Genomic DNA, 23303 nt, shown 5'->3' on the forward strand with positions numbered 1-23303 from the left:
TACTTGCTACCACGGTATTTTTGTTTGTTTTAAAAACATATATGCAACTGTGAAAGTCCTTCATAACATACGAATTCATAACACTTGATCTTCTGGTTTATTTGTATTATTTTTCGGATTTTAAAATGTCACTCCTTGTTTAAAATCCAAGAATCAAATTTTAGAATCTAAAAAGCATCAAGTGAATATTTGAAGATCAACACCATATATTATTTCTTATTTTGGAACTAAATAAGAACTATATTCTAATTCAAAACATACAGGAAGGCAATATTACCTTTGACATACATCTGGAGGAAAAGGAGACTTCTTTTATGAATTCTATATTGTTTGTTGTTTTTTCTTTTTTTTTTTTTTAAGAAAAAAATACATCAAAAAGTTACATTATACATGCTGATCTTTTAAAAATCGTGTTCTGGCAAATTTTCTTCTTGCTTTGTAAAGTAAGCATTAATACAATTAGTATATAGAAATAGTTTGTTTTGAAAAGTCAATCAACTGGGGTAAGAACATATGGAACAGTTTAAATTATAACCAACAAAATCTAAATTTACATGTAAGATGCCCAAATTCTACATTGTCTTTCAGTGTTGGTTTTTTGGTTTTGTTTTGTTTTGTTTTAGAACTTAATTCAGTTATAGAACGAACACTCCACAAATCTTCTTGTGAATGAAATTTTTATTTACACACTGTATCCAGAAGCAGATACATAAATCCTTATACAATTATTTTTCAAAAATGTGCAAGAAATTACTATAATTTTGTTTACAAATCAAAACACATTAAAATCAATGGACTTTGGATAATTCACTCTGTGGCGTGCTGAGTACAAATAGCACACACCAGGTCTGAAACAGAGAAAAGTGTAAACTACAGCAATCTGGATTGCAAGTATTAACTTCATGGCACTCCATCATCATCACTATAAAAATTCTTTAACCCAACATGTAGTCACAGAAAATTCTTTAAGAATTTTTCATCATCTTTGTAGAATTTAGAGTTTTCCAGACACATTGATGCCACATTTCCAATATTATGAACTACCATCTTGTCCATTTTTTATTTAAAAAGAATGCTTTTAGTTTTTATTCTTTGCAGTCATAAAAAGATTGAAAGAAATGAAATTTATCCATAGCTTAGCTCAGAAATTGAAAGTTCAGTAACAGAGAAATACTTCTCAACAATCATAGCCCATATATTGCTGGTATGCTGTTTTAAAGTTATAATTCCAGTATTCACACAGATGAAATGCATCACAAGAAAAATCTGCACAGATTACTGCACTTAGCCCAGCAGTCAATATTCATAGAAAGAAATTGGCTTTAAAAAATATGTGAAGTCAGCTCATCGGAGAACAGAGTTTAACTAATAATTGCATTTCTGATCCTTCTGACAGAAAAACATTTTTATCAAAAGATGGCATTCACTATGTCAACAGTAGGATAAGTGCTATATCCTTCAAATAGATCAAAGAATACAAATCACTTTCAGTTGTTTATAACACTGACCTACAAAAAAAAATGTGCAAATTTATTTCTATATGTCCAAAGGTGTTGTTTTACTTTTCAAATTAATAGGTAAAACAGAAATGTTATCAATAACTTCAATTATTTCAGATGCTCAAAAAAGTTTTATTTCAAAGTCTCATTTGGAAAAACATTGTTTCACAATTTAATTGTATAAAAAGCATACCTTCTGAACCCTTAAACTGTTGTGCTGATTAAATAGTCATTTTTCTACTCTGTAAGGATTATAGTCAGTTAACTTTTTTCCTAGTGTATCTACTTCCAAAATTTCCCAGAATATCTTCAATTATTTTCCTTTTTGTTTTTTTTTTCCTAGTGTACCTACATGTACTTCCAAAGGTTCCCAAAATATCTTCAATTACTTTCCTTTTTGTTTACCGAGGACACTTCATTTCACTAATTTTTATGAAGCCGAAGTCAACACAACTTTTATGTTTTCTCTGAATACTTCTAAATTGTCTCATAACTAAATGTTACTGTGTTTCTTCTATATTAATCATTATTGTAAGAAATTGTAAGTATCCTTAATGCTTTCAAAGTCATTTTTTCCGGGTTCTTTCTCCTGGCTGGCCAGTTACCTCAGTATAAAACATACAGAGGGATTTTGAATAATGAAACCTGTAAAAATAAGTATTTTTGTCTACTTACTATTGATTTAAAGTATTTCAAGCTTAGTAGAAATATCACCACCATTTTTTATCAAAGTGCTATATGGTTCTCACATCCTAGGCCTCCACTATTTTAAAGTGTTCCTTTTGTGGAAGCTTTACTGGGGGCAGTGGGGGAGATGACAATGCTAAGTTGACCTGATTAAGTTCACAAATGAAGAACACAGCAAGGAAGGCAATTCAAGAACTAGATAGCTGAACTACAGTTTCAAAAAGCAATAACGTGTAATGAGTGAACAAACAAATTTGTAAAGGCATGGGCAAGAAATTTAGCATGTGTTCTTACATGTTTTTCAATTCAGCAATAAAACTGGGATATTATACCTTCAAATATTTCTGTTTCAATACAGTAACTGCTAAATTAAATTAATGCAAGTGGCATAGTATAAGTTTAATGCATTCAATAATGGTATTAAATAGCAAAGAAAATATTTAATATACTGTAATCTTTCAAAGATTCTGTAGAATGCATAGGTCCTCCAGCTTGTACAGGGAAAGAATTTTTAAAGTGAAGAAAATGCCAGAGGTTTTCTTCCAAGTATGAGTCTGAAATCTATAAAAATGATTTTAATTTTCCTCCCCACAGACAGAATCAGAACACTGTACCATACTATAGATTATTGTGCCTTTTTTGAATAAAGTTAGTGATTCTGATTCACCAGGGGGTGGGGGTAAATAGAGGGGAAAAAAGAAAACAAAATTCACACTTGCATACATGTATCTCAATGGCAGAGACAACAAATTACATATATAGACAGTTCTACTTTTTTTTTTTCTTTTAAGTTTAAAACTTTATCAGACTAAAGAAATCCTTATTCTCCCTCCCTTAAAAGCAAAGGCAGCCTTTATCTACCTTTGATTTTTTTTTTTTATTTTTTGCTAAACATTATGGTCAAAAAATAAATTAAAAAAATATAAATTTTGTCTATCAATTCAGGCAACCCAAGATGTAGTGCTATTGCACCACCTTGCAGCAATACTGTATTCATTACTAACACTCACTTAGGGGACAAAAGGCTAGAAAATAAAAAACAAAGAGAATAAAATGACCTAAATAAGAAAGCTGTATCAACAGCCCTTTCTATACTGATGTTTACTAACTAGCAGCTCCTACCACAGATTTGGAAGATGACATTCTAAAACACAAATCCAGGGGCATAGGAAGGCAGAGTAAGCCTTCCTCCCATGCCAGTTAGCAAGGTAGCAACAACTAGTAAATCATAAAAGGGACAGAATCATGGAGAGGGGAAAAAAAAATGACATGGATTAACCTTGCATGAAGAAAATATTACCTGTACTCCCAAATAAAAGTCCTTTTTTTTTTTTTTTCCTGAAGGTCAGAATAACTGTAAGCTTTTCAAATGCCAAAATCTTTGACAGATATCATAAACATTTACTTGTTTCAATATTTCATATGTCAAAACGTATTTCACAACAGTTAACTGAAACACTTTCTACAGTCAATCCAAACCTCTCTTCCCCATAATTTCAGAGACTATGAGAATAGAATTGGAGATTCATTTTAAGCATCTTCCATCCAAAATATCATTAGTCCTATTCCTTCCTCCCCAAAGAAGATCCAAAAAGGAATAAATGATCCAAAGGACATTAGTGTATTGCTGCATTTCAGAAGTGAAAAATGCAGAAAAATTGAAAATACTGAAATCCCAAGTACTTTGAATAAATTGTAGAAATCCTCCTATTAGAAGTTTTACCCAATCCCTGAAATGGCTTAGTAATTTGTATTTCCATAATAATAATTCCTAGAGTCTTCCTACAAATTCAGGCTTTTTTGTTTCGTTTTTGTTCCCCCCCTTTTTATTTATTTTCAATTTTCCCTTCTTTTTCTTCTTCTTCTCAAGGGGAGGCAGGAGGGAAAATGACAAAGAGAGTACCTGGCAGGTGTTCATTTATTTAACTGATGGCATTTTAAAAAGGTAATATTTGACATGATCCTGCAGTTGCAATGATACTGCAATTTTCTTACAGGTGCAAAGCACTGACTCTCACAGACTTCTCTTTTAAAGGCCATTTTTAGAAGGACAAAATACTGAGACAATAAGAAAGCTGAACCAACCTTCTCAAACACAAAGTAGTGTACAGACAATACAAGGCTTAAGAGAAAGGTGTTTTTGTTTTACTTTTGTTGTTGTTGTTGTAGTTATTTTTGTTGGTTTTGTGGTTTCTTTGTTTGTTTTGAAAGATATGCTGCATAACCATGTTCTTATCCCACAACTCTTTAAATTTTACATTAGGGCATATCTCTGTAGAAATTTATAATTAAGATACTAGGAAATCATTGTTAGCATAGATGTAAATTCTTTAGTTTAGAATACCTATATGTTTTTATCCATGATCATCTTTTTCAAACTGGTTATTTTAAAGAAAAAAAAAAATCCATTCAACAAGTTTCATTTGACTTTTACTTATGGTTGAATACACATGAAATGTGCTTTCAATGCATAAAAATCACAGTGGATAGCAGCAAAGGACTTGGGGGAAATTAAGGAGAATTTGATCATTCACATTGTGATTAATCTGCACATTGATGAAAGATAGCTATTTCACACTTCTAAAAATAAACTTGAGATCATTCTTTTCAAAAAAAAAAAAAAAAAAGCCCCCCAAAATACACAAAAACCCAAAAACAAACATAAATCCAAATGCATTAATTTTCTTTAACACACAAAAAATGAAATTGTTATGGCAGCAAAAGATTTTGATAATAATGAAAGTCTGTAAACTGTAATTCAATCTCTTTTTGTTGTTGTTGTTCCCAAAGTGCAAGATGCAAGATTCCCATAAGCTTTCAGTAGTGCTTTTCCTGTAAATAATCCTTCATTTTGTTTGGCAAAGGCAGTTTCTGAATCAGGTCTATTCTGGTGTACTGACGTATTACAAAACGACACAGGTATTGTAAAGAACGCACCTGCATAAACCGAGATACTGGATTTGTTAGTCTCACTGGATAAGTTGCAGATCCAGGCAATCGGGATCTCGAATAGCAGAAAGCTCCATTTTCAGAGTCCCTGATTGAATGTTCAATTAGATCAACTATAGATGTATGCCCCTCCACATCTGGTTGTTCATAAAAGCTAAACCTACCGTTTGAATGTTCAATTCTAGTGTGAAGCGTTTTTCCGTGTGAACGAAAACTCAAACTTAAAAGGTAACGATCATCAGAACTATCTCGAACAAGAAACGAGCCATCAGGCACATTAGCTAATTTTCCCTCTGCCTCCCAACGCGTAATGGGGCCCCAGTACCACCCTTGTTTTGCAAGTTTTTTCAGTTCTTCCGTTAGACTTGTCACAACCATAGGGCCACTGTTCTGTACAGAATCATAAACTCTTCCAACTCCAGGGGCAGTGTTAGGATCAAAATTCAAATGGCAGCGCATACTTTCAGCCACATGGGCATCTGTGCCATTCAATCCATTAAAGTTCCTTTGGATTTGATTATTCTGCATTGGAGGTAGCAAAGGTGAGAGTGGAGGGACATCGCTGTGATTAACTCTTGGGCTTTGCAACATGACTCCTGTGGTACCAATCAACAAACCATTCACCGCCTGGTCCACAAAGATGTCTGGTGCAACGACTACATCCTGATCCACTTGACTCTCTTCTTCATGGAAAGAGTTTCCCCCCACCTGAGAAGAAACAGTTGAAACTTCCATGGGTGAGGAACTATCCAGACAGTAACTACGTGATCCTTCCAAAGGATACATTCCCTCATCTAAAGGCACAGTATACTGAATGTAGTCCTGAGGCATTAATCCAATAACTACAGGCACATGTTCGTCAATATGAAGATGCAAGTCCCCATTCTGAGATTCCGTATTTTTTAATGCATTGTTTTGTTCCTGGAACACGTTATCTGACTGCAAGTCATGGAAGTCCTTTCGAACGCCATTCAGTGCTGGGCTTGGATTAGAAGAATGGACCAAAGCCTTGACTTTGACTTCCATTTTGATGCAAGTCTCTTCTGAATTTGTAGGTCGAAGGGGCCACGGAGTTGGACTGTAATGGTGATTACGGAGGGAAGTGGATCTCAGAGGTCTTTGAGCTCGCACATCTTTGAAGGTTATTGGAGCAGATGAGGAAGAAAAGGTGTCATCATCTGCAGAGCTTACAGATGGTGTGCTGCCTTTGCCTTTCTGCTTTTGTTTTGCTGAAAGCCTCCTTTTTAACGTACCCATTAAGCTTTCACTTTTTGATCTATTTTTGCCTCCTTTTTCATCTTCACTATTGACTTCACAGCTAGCCAAATCTTTACCATAGCAGCTGCCAAACAAGGAGTCATCTTTTCCAAATTCACTTAACGATGGCTGCTGAACCACTACAAAGTCACTTTCATCTTTACTTTTATTTAAGTTAAAGGACTTGCGAATTGTTTTGAGACTAATTTTCTTCATTATGACAAGTTACCAAGTCTGGCTGATCAGCAGTGCTCGTGGTGATATAGCCCTAACACACGCAGAGCAGCTTCTGCTTCATTTACGTGTTTTATCCAGCCTCATTTAACTTCAAGAGCCATTTCCTGGAAGCAAATAAAATACAATTAACTTCACAAAAGAAATATTTGAAAAATTACCCATAAGGGTGTTTTCTTTTTCCTCCAAACAAAACAAAAACTGAAGTACTTAAGTAATGAGCATCAAATAAAAGTAAATATAGAGAGCTGACTTGGAAATCAATGAGGCTTAGAAAGTGAATATGCTACTAGAGCCTTGATCTACACAATTTATTCAGCTTTTACTATACTATTTTTAATACACACACATCACATGCACATATATTTAATGCACGTATGCAAAATTTCCAAGCAAAGAAACACCCCTCTTTTTCAGAAGGCATCTAAAAAAGCCCCCCACAAAAATAACTAGAAAACATAAAACTAAGATACTCTACCCAACATGTTTTCTACATACAGGTAAAACTGTGATCAGCCATGGTCATACCTTCTTTACACAGGACAGCTGAGCGATTATCATATATAATTATAAGAAAATTAACTCTAGTCAAAGAAAACTGAGGGAAATAAACAGCAAAATAACATCTATTTAGAGCAAACAATGGAAGTCCCCTCCTAAACTTCTATGAAAGAAAAATTATTTCCAAATTTTGTTTTAGACATAAAGGAAGCCACATAACTGGCTTCCCTTGCCTAGTTATACTACTGCTGTTTTTCTTTCTCTAGTACTTCTGCTAAGGCTACGTGGACAAATCTCTTCAATTCCCAGATAACTGCATCCCAGACAACCTGGCATCTTCTAGAGTCATGTACCCCCCTGCCCCTCCCCTGAACTTGAGTTTTCAGCTTGTTTTTCTTTGGTGTTGCTCAGACCTATCAAAGCAAGCAGCTCTGCACAGAGAAGGGAAGAACAACAAGGGAAAGAGAAGAGAGCGGGAAGCTATTCTCTACTTCCATGGCAGAAATACCTTTACAAACAGAACAAACTGCAACAGTAAGCCTGGCTCTGGGCAATGTATGGCAAGCTGGAAGAGACCAAGAATCATTCAAAAAAAAAAAAAAAAAAAAAGTATTTGCACCCTGGGGGATAGAGCAAGAGATGTGCACTTCCCACTTCTCTCATGATATCATAATACACACAACACAGGAACACAGTAAAGTGAATAGAAACATTTTTAATCAACCGAACGTGTTTTTTCTTAAGTAACTGTTCAAAAACTACGTTCAAAAATGTAAGGGAAATAATTAGTACACTCAAGCAGCAGTCCACTGATTACTATTCTGATCCAGCCCAACTTCTGTGGACCTTAAGAACACAAAGGCTAAAGGATCATATCCAAAACTAAATAAAGACAATGAAGGGAATCTAAGGATTCTGAACTTCAAAATACCTTGGGGAAAAAAAAAAAAAAAAAGAAAAAAAGAAGTAAAGGCCTGCTGCTAGGATGCTGAACACTGTTCTCATAAACTGCAGAAATGCAAAAGCTTGATTAACGTGGATTTGTATCCTTGTCCTCTCCACCAACTGTGCTTCGGAAACCTGTTCTGTCTCAGCCATAACCTCTGACATTCCCCTAGTCCATCTTTGGAATATCTGCAGTTCATCCCACTTCCTTTTTGATTACCAAGCTAAATGGCACTACATCTCCTTTACTTTCTTTCAATGGGGAGTACTAAACGTTTTCCTTTTTGCCTGTAAACTAATTTACATGCCACCAGAAAAAAAATCACAAAAGCTTGTTTAGGAAACAAACAAACAAGGGACTAAGACTCAATCCTTGCTATAAAGAAATAATAGAATCTTAAATTAAAAAAAAAAAAAAAAAAAAGACCAGTACTTTATTAGAAGTTCACTACTACTTATTTTCAACATTGTAACAAAACTCTTAGGGTATGAGGAGTCCTGATACCTTAAAAAACATTTCTGTTACAAAATTCAAAGGGAATATAGTGATATGAATATGTATTTCCAGAGAGCAGGACGCTAATTTTCATTTTCTTAAGATGGATACACGCAGAACCATGAAATTTCATGTTTTAAAATACCTGTTTAATATGAGCTTTGTATGTTTGGAAGAACTAGAAATTATGAAAGTACTGAAAAACAAACATGAGTAGAATACTTTATTGGGTTTAAGTGGCAAGGCTTTGGTAGCAGCGGGCTGCAGGGGTGGCCTCTGTGAGAAGAATCCAGCAGCTGTCCCATGTTAGAAAAGGGCTGACAGTTTCAGTCAGCTCCAAAGGGACCCGCTGCTTGGCCACAGCTGAGCCTGTGAGAAACACTGGTTGGGCCTCCTGGAGAGCAGATTTAAGGATGGGGAAAAAAAAAACGGCTGGACAGCAGCAGCTGGTAGAGTGAGGAGTGAGAAGCACCCCTGCAGACCCCAAGGTCATTGTAGTAGGAGGGCAGGAGATGCTCTAGGCACAGAGCAGCAGTTTCCCTGCGGCCTGTGGAGAGGCCCCTGGTGGAGCAGGCTGTCCCCCTGCAGCCCATGGGTCCCACATGGAGCAGATCTCCACGCTGCAGCCCATGGAGGAGCCCCCGGTGGAGCAGGTGGATGTGGCCTGGAGGAGGCTGCGGCCCATGGAGAGCCCCCGCAGGAGCAGGCCCCGGGCCGGAGCTGCAGCCCGTGGAGAGGAGCCCACGCAGGAGCAGGCGGTCTGGGGGGAGCTGCCGCCCATGGGGGACCTGTGCTAGAACAGTTTGCTCCTGGGGGATGGACCCTGTGTTGGGAGACCCATGCTGGAGCAAGGGCAGAAAAGTGACCATGAAGGAGTGGCTGAGACAAAGCATTAGGGACTACCGCAGCCCCCATTCCCCATTTCCTTGCGCAGCTCAGGAGGAGGAGATAGAAGAGGGTGGTTGGGGGGAAGAAAGACTTTAGTTGGATTTTGATTTCGTACTGCTCTAGTCTGCTAGTGGCAGGCAATAAGTTACATTGAACTCCCTATGCTGAGTCTGTTTTGCTCAAGACAGTAACTGGTGAGCAATCTCCCTCTCCTTATCTCCGCCCTTGAGCTTTCTCCACCATATTTTCTCCTCCTGCTCCTTGGGAGTGAGAGAGCAGTATGGAGGAGTTCAGCTGTTCAGCAGTGTCAAAACACCACAAATACACTGAACATTTCAGATTTTTTGTATGCCTGAAAGCTGGGGTATCAGAACTAATAAACATACAGTAATTAACAAAAAGCTACATATGCAGATAGAGTTACATGTCAATTAAAAGCAAACTTGAAATGCCTTGTTGACCTTCTATTCCTAAACCACTTGGATTTTGGCATCTTTGCAATTTACAGTACTCTTTTCATCTTATTTTATACGTTCATTTAGTTATATGAGTAAAAAAATATAACTTTGGGATTTTATTCAGTTCCTACACTGATGGAGTTAAGTCACAGATGTCTTCATTTGATGAAGTGCCCTTGTGTATGCAATATCAGAAGTCTTGGAAGCGTCACATTAACCCCACTTTTAAAATCCACGTTGTTCTCAAACTGTTTCTGACTGACATCCACAAATTGAAATTATTTCCATTTTATGAAATACGTTCACTCCCACATCCTTGTGGGAAATATATCAAACTGTTTGCAATTCCTAACCCTGAAAAACCAAGTAAAAAACAAAGTCAAATCTGCCTTCTAAGCAAGGGGAAAATAAAAGAACAATCACATTGCTGACTAGAGAGGAAACATGGCTGTCCAATTCACCAATTTTTTTGATTGGAGCGGTTCTGGAGAATTAGAACTGTTTAAAAAATTGGCTAAAAGAACCTATTTCTTTAGGTTTAGCCATAACTAGACAAAAATATGAATCATTTGAAAGAACGCGTTTTTATCACATACTAGTCTATCTGTATCTAAATGTGTTCTTACAAATGAAAATCCAGTATCTAAAAATAAACTCAACAGATAAATCTCTATAGCAGCATATATGCAGAAATGTAAATGTTGCAGTTTGAGAGTGACTACTGAGTATGCTTGAGAAGAAAGTGTTCTGTATCTGTCAGCCTACCTTACCAGCCAGTATTTTTAATCAAGCTAAATGTCTGACCATCTAAATGCTTGTTACAAGTATACAAGTAGTGTTTCCTTTCATATAAAGAATAATAAGAACTTGTGGGTCAAATATAAACCAGATATAGTATGCATATACCCAGAAGTCCAGCCCATTCATCCAGGAAAAGACCATAAAATATAGTGAATGACCGTCCTGGTTAAAGTTCTCTGAAGCAAACGGAACACACCTAGCAAGCCTCTAAGTAAGTCTTATATAAATGGGAATCACTGTACACTACAACATCTCTTACATATTTTTTTATTTAAGACAGGAAAAAGCAGAAATACTGTGAAGTCAAATAATCCAATCAACCCAGACGCTCTCCTTTGCATATACTTTAAGAAGTGACAACAAAAAAACACAGTGATTCTGCATTACATAATGTCTTTAAACACACTTTATAAACAGTCCTCAATGTAAGATACACTCATGTACTTGCAAGTATAAAATTTTTCATTGTCTGCATCTATAAGAGCTGAAACAGAAGAGCTCAGCATGCATTCCTTCCTGGAATACATTAAAATGAGCTGCTGAATTTCATCACAACTCTTAGCACTGCAACAGCTTCACTAGCATTTTGTAAGAGTTATGGCACCAATGAAGTCTCCCACAGATGTGCTCTTCCAGTGCCATCTGCTGTACAGTGCATTTAAAAAGCCTAACTACAGACACCTCTGGAAAGTCTTCTGGCAGGTATTTGTAACTATAAAAAGACTCTGAAGGATGTTAATGCAATTCCAAAGCTTGATGACTGTAAGCAGAAATACTTGGAACACTGTGATTTAAAGCAGAAGAACATTAATCAGATTCAGGAAGAGAATGAAATGTTAACACAGATTGAAGAGTCAGAATAAAATTTTGGCTTATTAACTTTCATCCCAAATTCATCTCAGAATCCTTAAAACTATGCAGATTGATTAAACACAGGCCTCCTGACAAGTGTCAGGACAACTAGATTACTATCTGGCAAGTACCATGCTCCCTTTTCTCCTAATAAAAATAATCAAAACTAAGTTTGAATGCATCATATTAAAGCGACAAAAAACACATATAGTCACAAACATGAACTACTAATGAACAGACTTAAAGCCAAAAGCTTTACAGGATGCTTATCTGAAGAGCCAGTCACATGATCACATTGTTATTACAGTGCCGCTGGATTTATGAAAAGTTATGAAAGCTAAAAATACCAGTCGGTGCAAATCTAATTGGAATATTCAAAACATTTCAGAGGAGTTTCAGTCTGATGCTACAAAATGGTTGCAATGAATTACAGTCAAATACCTACCTATCTTAATGCATTGTATGCAAAAGTATACTAACCAAAAGTGATTATTTATATTTATATGGCCTTTATTCATTTCTTATCTGTTTCACACTTCCAGGTTAGATACACTCATTTCCCAAGACAAATACCATGAAAAACGCTGTCAGAACACACTACTATCAAAGTAAAACAGCATTAACTTTTAAGAGCTGTGACAAAGCCCATCGTATTAGAAATATACAGCAACTCAGTACTGAGCAAAGAATTGTCACAAAAAGGTTTTTATTAAAAATACCATCACAATACATGGCTTTAGACTATTAATCAATGCTGCTTCAGGTAACTTACACTTCCCTAAAAGAAATGTTAATCTGCTTATTTATTTCCATAAAGGGAAACAGTTGAGCATTAAACTTGTTTTTAATTGTTTTTGTTTTGCACCCATAGCTACAAGATTCCTGAAGAGTCTGGCAATCAGAATACATAATAATCTTTACTCTTTATACTGAGTCACAGTAAAACTTGCATCATTTACAACTTCAAGTTAAGCACATCTTGCTTCAGAACATTTGGCATAACTATACATGGAGCTGATGTGAAGAGAATAACATAGACAGTGGAGGAACAATCATGAAAAATACATATCTCGAAATTTACAAGTTCCAACTTCATATAGGAAAAGCTTTTTCACCATGAGAATTGTCAGGCAGCAGAACACATTCCCCAGAGTTGTGTAATCTCCACCTCGTAGCTTTCCGTGATCCAACCACATAAAGCCCAAAGAAACCTTGTCTGATCTCAGCACTGAGAGGACACTGGACTTGAGATGTCCCCACGTCCCTTTCAAACTGAGCTATTTTATAGTTCTGTGACATTAAACATTGTGTGGTATCTGAAGTTTAAAACTTAATATTTTAGATGCACCTTAAATCAAAATTCATGTTTGAAAACATCTAGAAACTTAATTTCCAGCTTTTGTGCAGTACTACAGAGTTGTTAATTCTGTTTTTGCTGTTCTGTAGAAAAGAATTCAGCTTACAAAGAAAACACAAAAGCTAGAATTAACTGTAAATGTTGTACTACTACTACAAGGTGTTTCTCTTCCACAGAATCATAGCACGACTCAAAAGTAATATACTATATTATAATTTATTACATTATTAACAACACATATATTGTAAAGTATATAAATATATATTTTACATAAAGTAAAGATCCTTTTAAGCATAACACAACAAAAGCTTCTGCATTTCTGAGCATTAACAGCCACTGCATTTTCATTTTAGTCAGCCGGTGGAACCTAGTCTAATTTTCTGCAGAAATATGAAAGTGTTCCCTCACTGTCATCCAAACTCTTGCTAAAATATATTCATACATTATTTGGCAGGGTGTCTCGGCAGCAGCATCTTAAGGTAACACAGATTTCAAGAGATGTATTTTGGAAATATCCAGATATCTATACTTATTCCAAACGCATTGATGTAAATTACTAGGAAATTGTTCTACATACACTTCCCATTCCTTTTACTTTAATAACCAAATCTCTGTAGTGTTGGAATTTATTTCTTCACACCAGTAACATAAAGCTCAAAGAAACTCAAGATATTTCCTTACATCTATTTCTAGTTTCAGTCACAGAAGCTACATACATATAAAATATTCGTTAAGTAGGGAGATTAAATACCTATTTAAAACACTATGACTCTTGAACATATAAACGACATAGCAGCTTTCAGCTTTCTGACTAGACTTGCCATTAGTTTATTGAGGATGGTGAGGTTTTGCCTTCCCCTGAGCTTTAAGTCAATTCCTATATTATTCTTTAATATGAGGAGTCTTTAAATGAAGTAATGTAAATTCCATTTTGCATACTCATATGTTGAAAGTTTAGACTACCTTGAAAGCAACAAAACAGGTTTTAGTGGTAACTTGGTTGGTAATGGATGAATGCTGTCTTAGCACAGGAGGGTGAAATTTATAAAAGTCTGTCTTATCCTCTCCTGTATACCTGATCTTCTCTTGACTATGAAGAAGCTCAGGTGCACACCTTCATATAAAATAAGCAAGGTGAAGAACAGATAGAAATCATCTGCCATATTTTGTACTCTTTTCAATACTTAACACCTCTGTTTTTAAGTTAACAAGTCAAAAACCTGAACAGCAAGTAGATACTATTCACCACCAATTTAAACTTCTACCTTCTAAGATTTGAACATCTAAGGAAAGTTATGCTTGCTTCTCTAAAGGCCATTATAACCAAACAGGTATTACACAGAGAAACCCTAATTTCTAACAAAGAATAAGCAAGGTATGCCTTTGGTAAAAATCAGAAAAGTAGGGTAAAGTAATAATGAAAACTTAACACTACGTGCCTTTTCTTCGCCATGACCACTGGAATTAACTTTATGCATAACCAGCAACAGAACCCTGTAAGAAATCCTAGTAGTACCTTGACTCTGCTTGCCTCTGTTGGAAAAGGATGTCCCTTGACATCTGGACTTTTTTTTCTTTTTTTAAAACTTAATCCATGCCTGCTCGCACTAAGTCCTGTTCTTTCTTCTTTCCCATATTTGGTTGCAGAAGGGAATATTTCTATCTGATTGGTAGCTTTCCTCTGGGGAGTAACTGCGGAGTGTTAAATGGCATCTTTGTATTCCAGTTCATCTGTGTACATACAGTCTCGTAACTACAATAATCGCATAACTGCAATAGCCAAAGCCAGCCACTAACAGCGACCGTCCTTGCCAAAGTCACATCACCCTTGCACAGGGTGGCAGGCTGGGCTGCTTGTCTGCTCCTTGGCAGCCGCAGGCACATTCACCTGGCACGGCAAAATGAAGTCGGCACTGGCTGACACACGGGCAGCTGGCCAAAACTGCAACCGCTCAGCAGCACTTGGGCACTGCCAGAGCGGCACTGCTGGTGGAAGGGGGACCCTGTAGGATGGGGTGGGTGACAGACAGGGCAGCAGCCACTCAGCCACTGCTGCTGAACCTCTCAGCACCCAGCAAGGAACCAGCAACCCAAAGGGGAACAGTGCACACTGTTACCTGCTCCGTGCTTACTGTGAGTGGCACAAGTGTCATCTCCCATCAATCTCTTTTAAGCAGGCATCTGATAACAAAGTATACTGGTAACAGCTGAGAAGATACAGGAAAAAATAAACTACAAACCAGCTTGCAGGCCCTGATGAACAGTGAGAAGAAAACAAGCAAACAAAAATAACTGAGCAAATCAATGCATAGCAAGTCACTGAAAATGAGAAGAAGTGAAACATTTCTGCTGAATCAAATGAGAGAAATCACCAAAGAAACCTGTTGTGCATAGCATGTGTTTCACTGTTGGAAATCAAATCCGTCGAGGGCAAGTAAATCTTTTTCACATAGCTGTACGGAAGCAGACCAAGACTGAGAATAATGCTCAGTCAGGCTCAATTTTCATCTCTTGTTATTCTACAAGCCTGCAGCAGCCAGCCTTGCAGCAGACTGTCAGCAAAAATTAAGTTTAGCTTCATAAGCAAAGGTTAGATTTACTGGGAGATGATACATGAGAATTTCAAATAGGGCTCCTCTGTTCCACTTCTTCCTGAGAACACCAAAATGCTTCTCTTCTGTTTTAAGGTATGCCGGTACCCTCAGCATGATAACAGGGAACACTTTGTGATTAACAAAGATATTTACGCAATCTTCTTTAACCTTAAAACAATTACTTTAGGAATCAGAGAAGTTGCAGGACTGCAATGCAGTACAAACCAGCTTCTCAGCACCAGTGCCATGGACTATCACCATGTTGTGTAAAAAGGAATAACTTAAAATAAATTTGCTAGAAGATTTATGTTAAGTTACCTGTAGAAACCAGTATACAATTTACAGTAATAAAACGCTTTAGGCAAGTAACAGGTTCTGTGTCTACTTACTTGAGAAAAAGGGTGTTTGAAATGAAAACAGTGACAACAAAAGGAAGAAGGGAAAGGACAATCACAAAAAAAAATTTGCACTTCTGCGATTCTTTTTATGGAGCACGCACAGATGCTTGAATCCTGGAACATGCGTCAAAAAGAACATAACCTATCTCATCATATGGATGCAGGCACCACAAACCAATTTGCAGTGCAGTTTGTTTTTAAATCTCGATGCATTTCAAAAGTAACTTCAGAAACACTGTCTATCCATTTAAAGCCTGTGCCAGAAGTCAGAAATAATAGATTGGAACGTTCTCTCAAAGTGATGCTGTGGTCAGAATTAATCTGACCCTTTCTTTTAATGTTAATGACTAAATAACATGATTGTGAGGTACACTTTTCAAGTCCTTCCCCCCCCAAAAATGGAAAAAAAAACATTTAGAAGACATGCAACAGCTTAATATTACCACTTCATATTCACTTGTGCTGATAGTGGCTTTTGTATAAGTTTATCCTTTACACATTGGGCTAATTCATGCTAGTATTACTACAAATAGGGAAACATCATCAGTGTATGTAACTTCCTTAAACATGCACAAAAACAGCTGAAAAGGGCCTACTGCCAGATCACTTTGATGAGGAGACAAAACAGGTACCAAAAATGATCTTTCCTACATTATCAGAGGAAACATTCAGCTTCTTAGACCAAATCTCCATCACCAATCCACTCCACTAGATACGTATTGAAAGGACAATACAGAAACTCATCTTTCAGTTAACACAGGTGCATGTTTCTCTGCATCCCCAAAAATAGTACTAGAAAAGAAAGGAACATAATATGAGGAGCAGGAGGAAAATTCAGGAAAGGTAACAAAAACAGAAGCCTCGGACCATTTTTCTGTTAAAACCTACAGCACTTACACAGGATCACCATATACATGACAAAAGTAATGTATACACTACTTGCCAGTATAAAGATTTTACGTTGCCATTCTCCTTAAATTAAGAGCTAATAATTTGTAATAATAATCACATTTGCTTCTGCCTGTCTAGTTCACCTGACATGAAAATGAGATATAGGTTGAAATCTGGAGGAAGTAGTGTTTACACATTCTAGCACCAAGCAAGAAGTCTGACTGGCAACAGTAATGATGTTTTCCTTAATCACAACATAGGATACTCTTTTTTTTTTTTTTGACAAGCGGGAATGAAAAACCTAAGGAACAAGTCAGGAGAGGTATGAAGCCACATGCATAGAAAAATCCAAGTTAAAACTAACTTTTATTTTAAGCCTGTTCTCTAGTCAAGTGATGGCTTCGTTGCACTTATTTGAAAAACTAGACTAACATCTTGAGCATCAAGTTATAAACTGCTCACTTTCTCACTTTATTTTATACTTATCTGACAGACAAGAGGAAATATATGTAGGTATACTGAACTTTGCTCCTACAAAGGACATCAACTGGTTTCAAAGATGTGAAAAAACAGATAAACATTCTGTAACAATTCTTTCAAGGTAGTACAATCAGTTGCAAAATGTCAGGGAGAAAAATCAACTTTGTCAAAATATCTCATGAACTTATTATTTAAATGGTAAGAACATGATTTTCTTCAAGCAATAATCCAAATTTAGATATCTAATCTACTCCCCTAGTAACAAACTCTTAAGAGTTTCATACCTTTTTTCTTTAATTTTCTTATTCCACAGAAATTTAACACATACACAAGTTGGAACAAAAGAAGCTGAAATTAGCTTTTAAAATAAACATAGAGACTAGTTGGAAAATGTATTATAAAGAAATAATAATTTAAAAATCTGGCTTTTTCAGGACCTGTGCTTGAACTAAGACTCACTTTCCAATTTTCAGCTTGTCTAGAAGGTTTGTGAAAATGGCAATACAATGTGGTCTTACACCACTTTGTACCCACCACTCTGTCTTGGATCTTGCAATTCATTAAGGCTGCACCTGTGGCTTCAAATTAACCTCAACTAGATTAGTTTCTGTATGGGGCTGAAACACTCTTTAAATCCACATGACCAGGCAGGCTCTCTGAGATCTTCACAGCTATCACCCTCGCCACATCTACCATGCTGCCACTTTCAATAACAATAAAAGCTTTCTTTCATTAGAAGATATCATTCCATCCTCTCAATTTAGGCTAAGATGCAGCAATCCTTTATAATGCAGTTAACCCCCTACATAAATAGAAAGATTAAGTGGACCCATTTATGGTCTGAGGGGAAAGAGAGCACAGGGCCTTGATTAAAGAGAAGAGTGGGAAGATCTTTCATTATAGCACCCATATAAAGTTCATAAACCAGGAGAGACCTCAAAGTGTGCAAAGGAAGAGGCAGCAATTAATAAAGACTTTCCTCAGAATCACAGAGAGGATGGAACTGATCTGTTTCCAGACTTTCTTCACTTAATTATTAGAAAGATAAATACAATTAATTGGTCCAAGGACACCACAAAGATAGCACCCTTCTCCTCCAGACTATACAAAAGAGTTTAATATCAACACAACACTTGCCCCATAAGAAGGCACTCATTTTCCATACAGCTCAATGATTTAATATGTTTCACACTTACGCAGACTCCTATATCCATACCTTCGCTCTTGTATGCACACTATATCACTTGGTTCCTTTAATTTCTCACAGTGGAAAATTCTGAAACAATACAAAAATTGACAGCTGACGTTCTATAAATTCCCAAGCGTGTGAAGTGAAAGCTAATTTCTGTGTGCGCAAAATCCACACACCTTTTTTTATTCATTGATTTATTAAACACATTTTTCTAAAGCAATAACCAATTGTTTTACTACGAATGCACAGCACTAGCACAAACAACATGAAAGTATATGCCACCACTCATTGTAAGACAGATTTAAAGAGAAATATATGTTAAGTGAAACATGAAGTCTTTCACCTGAGATAAAAATGCATTGGCTAAATTTAAGTAACTACTTTTAGTCAAGCTGGGATTTCCCAATCCTTGAAAAAACAGCAACTAGGTAAAACACTGTTATACAGTAGCTCAAAAAGTACAGCTACTACTCAAGCAACCGAGTTCCCTAACCAGCTGTGAAAAGTTCAGAGTTAAATTCAATGAATACATGTATAGTTTGCTTTTGCCTTGCTTCCTATAGAAACAAAGCTTGAGCAAGCATAGCTCTTTCTGTCTGTATACACTGCATCCCCAGTCAGGACTGCCAAACAATGTTTTAATCAATTCAGCAGACAGCCTCAACTGAGGAAGCAGCCACAGCAAAAATTCGTATATTCTTATATATGAAACATATATCTATATTTATATATAAAATCCAAGGAACGGACATCTCAAAATACAGGAAAAGGTTTCTTGACAGTTCAGAAATATCTCCAGAACCAGGGAGGAAACTGGGATGAAACAGTTCCATTCCTTACAGAGCCATGTGTTTCACAAACCTCATTCACTGTAGCACAGACAAAAAATGTTTACCCCCAACCACCAAGATATTACAGGCAGCTGTCAAAACGAGAAAGGCTCAAGCAATACCTTTTATATCAATGTAATAAGGCAAGAACATTAAGAATTGAAAACATTTTCTATATATCAGATGAATTCAAATTTTGATTTTTATTTCTGAAATAGAAATAAATAGTAAAGTCAGTTGCACTAGCAATTTTACTTTCCCAGAAAAATAAACACTAAACCAATCAAAGGCAACTTCTATAACAACTTCTAATGGTGAGCAAAATCCTTTGTTTTCAATCTTAAACAGTATACTGCAAAACTTGCTTTTGTATCCTTTATCTGAACTATTTATATAGGAAACATAGTAGAAAAACTTCATAAAGGTTCAGAGTTCAAGAACTGTGAAGTTGAGAAAAGCCAGAAGGGTTGCCTGAGCAATTCTCTTCTGCCTTGCCTCATACACAGAATAAAAATGTTTACATTAATTTTACTCTTCATCACCCTTTGAAGTGTATGATCCCATCATTTACTTACAGCATACTAATTAAACTCCAAATTCCAGAGCTCACAAACAGAATTATTGGCTTCACTAAGGAATTTTTTTCTGTCTCTGTATCTGACACTTGTTAATACGTAAGCATTCAATGCTCTGTTCAGCATTTCATGAGACAGAACATGGAGAGTTCAATTTCCACTCTTTTAGACAGATTCATAAGCTGAATAATAATATATGTGCACCAGCAGGCCAAATTAAGGCCCTTTCATTCTGAAACCTGAGTTTTGAATTTTTGTGACGTGGAGCGATTTGGGACAGGGAGGGCTTGACCTGTAGGGGGTTTTGAACAATTGCTTACTCAAAACTGAAACCTCCCTCATTTCTCCATGGAAGTATATGGTGACAACAGAACAAAATGGGTGTGACTCGAGTAGTTAATTGCAGCAGCAGCCAACTGTCATCCACTGCAAGAGATCAATCAGTTAAGCCCGTGGTCCTTTTCAGGAATTTGCTGACAATACAGAAATAGGCGAACACAGGACCTTGGGTTTCATCATTCTGAGGAGACATACCCAACCTTTCAGGATAGCTTCTATCCCTGTCCTCTCTTTAGTAATGATTCTATTTCCTGATATTCTTCGAAACTTTATAAAACGCCTGCTGAATTTTAAATTCTTTTCAGCCCAACTGCTTAAAGTTTATCAAGGCAATAAGCAAATGAATTACCCATCTTACAGTACAAAGGATTATCAGGTAACCCTATAATAATCAGAAGATCCACCAGCAGTATATATCTCAAGGGATTATACAGATGCAGAAAAACAAAGAACAAGATACCAAGATACAAGGTTATCTAAACCATTAATGAAGTTGCAACCTGCAAAGAAAGTAAATTCAGACTGACAAATAGGCCAACAACATTCTTCTCCAGAGCTTAAGTCTTACATGAAAAATACTCTGCGTTTGCTAACTGGTGACTCCAGCAAGGCACAGAGTATTCTCACGATTCCTACCACATTCTGCCTATGACACAACAGATCTGAGGTTGGTGGCCTGCTTTCCAAAAATACAATTCAAAGCAAAGTACATTTTGACAAACTGCAAAGGTCAAAACTAAAACCAGTCTTATCTAAAATAGAGATAAAGCATCTGATTTTTGTCCAAGTTAAGATTTTTACTTTCAGTACCGAAGAATAAGTAACTTCTCCAAAAATCACTTCAAATACCCAGGGCATACTAGAAGAGTCAGGTTCCTTAAGTGCCCACAGAAATTAGGACCTGATATTTAAAATGTTCATTAAAACCCTTCACATGTGGGGAACTGCTTTATTAGGAAGTACCTAAATTCCAATTTATTATTATTGTTTTTTAGCTGAAACCTCCTCTGCAGTCCTTAACCTTATTTTTGCAAGGAAAAAACAAACAAACAAAAAAAAAAAAAACAATCCCCCTAAGTACCTCATCTGAGCAGAACTGTATCAATGCCTAACTCATGGCTGTGCGTTCACATAGCTCCTAAGGCACGTTCTGGAAGGGAAACATGAAGCACCTCACAGAATCATGCTGAATAAAGGACAGTGTCAACTGCTTCTTTTTCTGGACACCGTGATAAGTAGATAAATGATCACTGTATCTCTCCACATCACATAAAGACTTTGCTCCATGGGAAAACCAAACTACAAATTTTAGCAACCTGAACAGTGGTCCCAGCCATCATGGAGGGCTAAATTCTCACTTATTCTTGATTATGATAAACTATTTCTTCATGATAGAGTAAGATGCAAGATGAACTGGACCAGAAGGTCAGCCTCAGGTTTCCCCCCTCCACCGCAGTTCCTTAGGCCACTGGGCTGAGAGAATATATACCTTCCCTAGCCCTTCCTTTTTCAGCTCCATTAACGTTTTGCAGACAAGAAGAGCTTTAAAAGAACAGACAGAAAGCTTTCTGTACTTCAGAGCAACCAACAGGATGGTGTTTGAGGCAGCCGCTGTTACAGAAGGGGCAGAACTGAGTAACTTGGCTTTCTTATGCTCCAAGCAAAGGCTTTAGCTACCAAGCTGTACATCCGGTATTTCACATCACTGGGAAATGCAGACTGGACTTCTTGCAGCCCGTAAAACCTGTATGCACAAACAAGGCAAGTTTTAGATAATTATATATTTAGGTTTATATTGTATTGTAGATTATTTTTATCATGTGGACCCAATGTTTATCTAATACATGGTCCACAATAAAGACCAGTAACAACAACTCCACTCACTCACTTAGGAATTGATTTTAAAGGCAAAAGAGAATTTTACATCAAGTGTAAAGAACCCAGTCTTACATAGTTATGTTCGCATATCATTTCTATTGTGGAACACCTACGCTTTTTAGCAAGGTGCAATTCAACTGAGATTAATGTTGGTTTGTTCTGGCTACTTAACAGAAGGGAAAAGCTTAACCCAAGGAAAAGGTTATATATATAGCATTATTGGAAAAACATTTTAAATAATTTCTTCCCAAGTGAATATGTTTTTCTCTCTCTCCAAGTTAGTAGGAATGCTCTATCCAAACAAAATAGTTACCAAACAGATTCTTAACTCCATCTTCACCATGCCTTTTAGCACCTAGAGCTTAAAGCTGAAAGAGCCGCTACGCTCAGAAAAATAAACATGTGCAACACTGCATGAGTACCTCCCACAATCTTGCTGGTTACATACAAATCATATTAGCAGTTAGTATTATAAAAGAAGGTTTGAATAAGAATTTTTGTCTTAAACCTTCTTTAAACCAAAGTCCAAATGTTTTTTTAACAAAATAAAGAAGTGCTGACTTCTTTCATATGCCTTAATGCCTTTTACTGACGAAGAAAGCTTACCATTTCCCATTACTACTAAACAAAAGCATTTGATTTTTAGAGACAAAGGCAGTAATAAACACTGAGAGGCTTACAAATTGTGGTCACCGCAAGCTAGTACAATACAGAAGCAACTTAATTCGTAAAGTTGAAAAATATTAATTTTAATCCAATTTTACTAATCAATTATGCTAACAGTATATGGAAAGTGATCCACTAGGTTGGACTTACTTGGTATATTCTGCAAGGGGAAAAAATCTCTTAACTTTGGTGAGCAAGACCAAATTTAAACTGCCTTTCAACAATTAATCTCAAAGTAAACCCAAGCATTCCTTTTGCTTCAAAAGATTTTCCCCTGTCATTTGTTCTTATTTGAGTGCTTATCATAAAATTACTAGATCTGATAATATTTAATAAGCACGCAAACTCTCTAATGCCCACATCTTCCTTTCTAAGGAACCCAGTAACCATTTTAAGCTCTAAATAAAATCAAATTTGGAGGCGTTGGGAGGAAATGCTCAGTCATTCTTTCAAGCATCAAACCACTGAAATACTAAGATTATTTTAACATAGCTAATCACATTCTTCCCACTGTGCTCTAGTGAACCTATACTTAA

The 23303-nt window shown here is 36.4% G+C and overlaps 1 protein-coding gene across 4 annotated transcripts in view; it reads right to left on the bottom strand.

Moving 5' to 3' along the window:
• Positions 1–663: 663 nt before the first annotated feature.
• Positions 664–23303, bottom strand: part of SOCS6 (suppressor of cytokine signaling 6) — a 31672-nt gene continuing 9032 nt past the window's right edge. For 3 of the 4 annotated variants that reach the window (XM_084509955.1, XM_084509956.1, XM_084509957.1), the window contains exon 2: positions 664–6733. In XM_084509955.1, coding sequence (XP_084366081.1) covers positions 5004–6608 — 1605 coding nt within the window. In that variant the 5' untranslated portion in view covers positions 6609–6733 and the 3' untranslated portion in view covers positions 664–5003. Of the gene's footprint in view, positions 6734–18503; positions 18550–23303 lie in introns of those variants that run through there. The other variant, XM_084509958.1, reaches the window with a different exon arrangement.

The sequence above is a fragment of the Aythya ferina genome (genome assembly GCF_964211825.1).
Source record: "Aythya ferina genome assembly, chromosome: 2".
Classification (NCBI taxonomy): domain Eukaryota; kingdom Metazoa; phylum Chordata; class Aves; order Anseriformes; family Anatidae; genus Aythya; species Aythya ferina.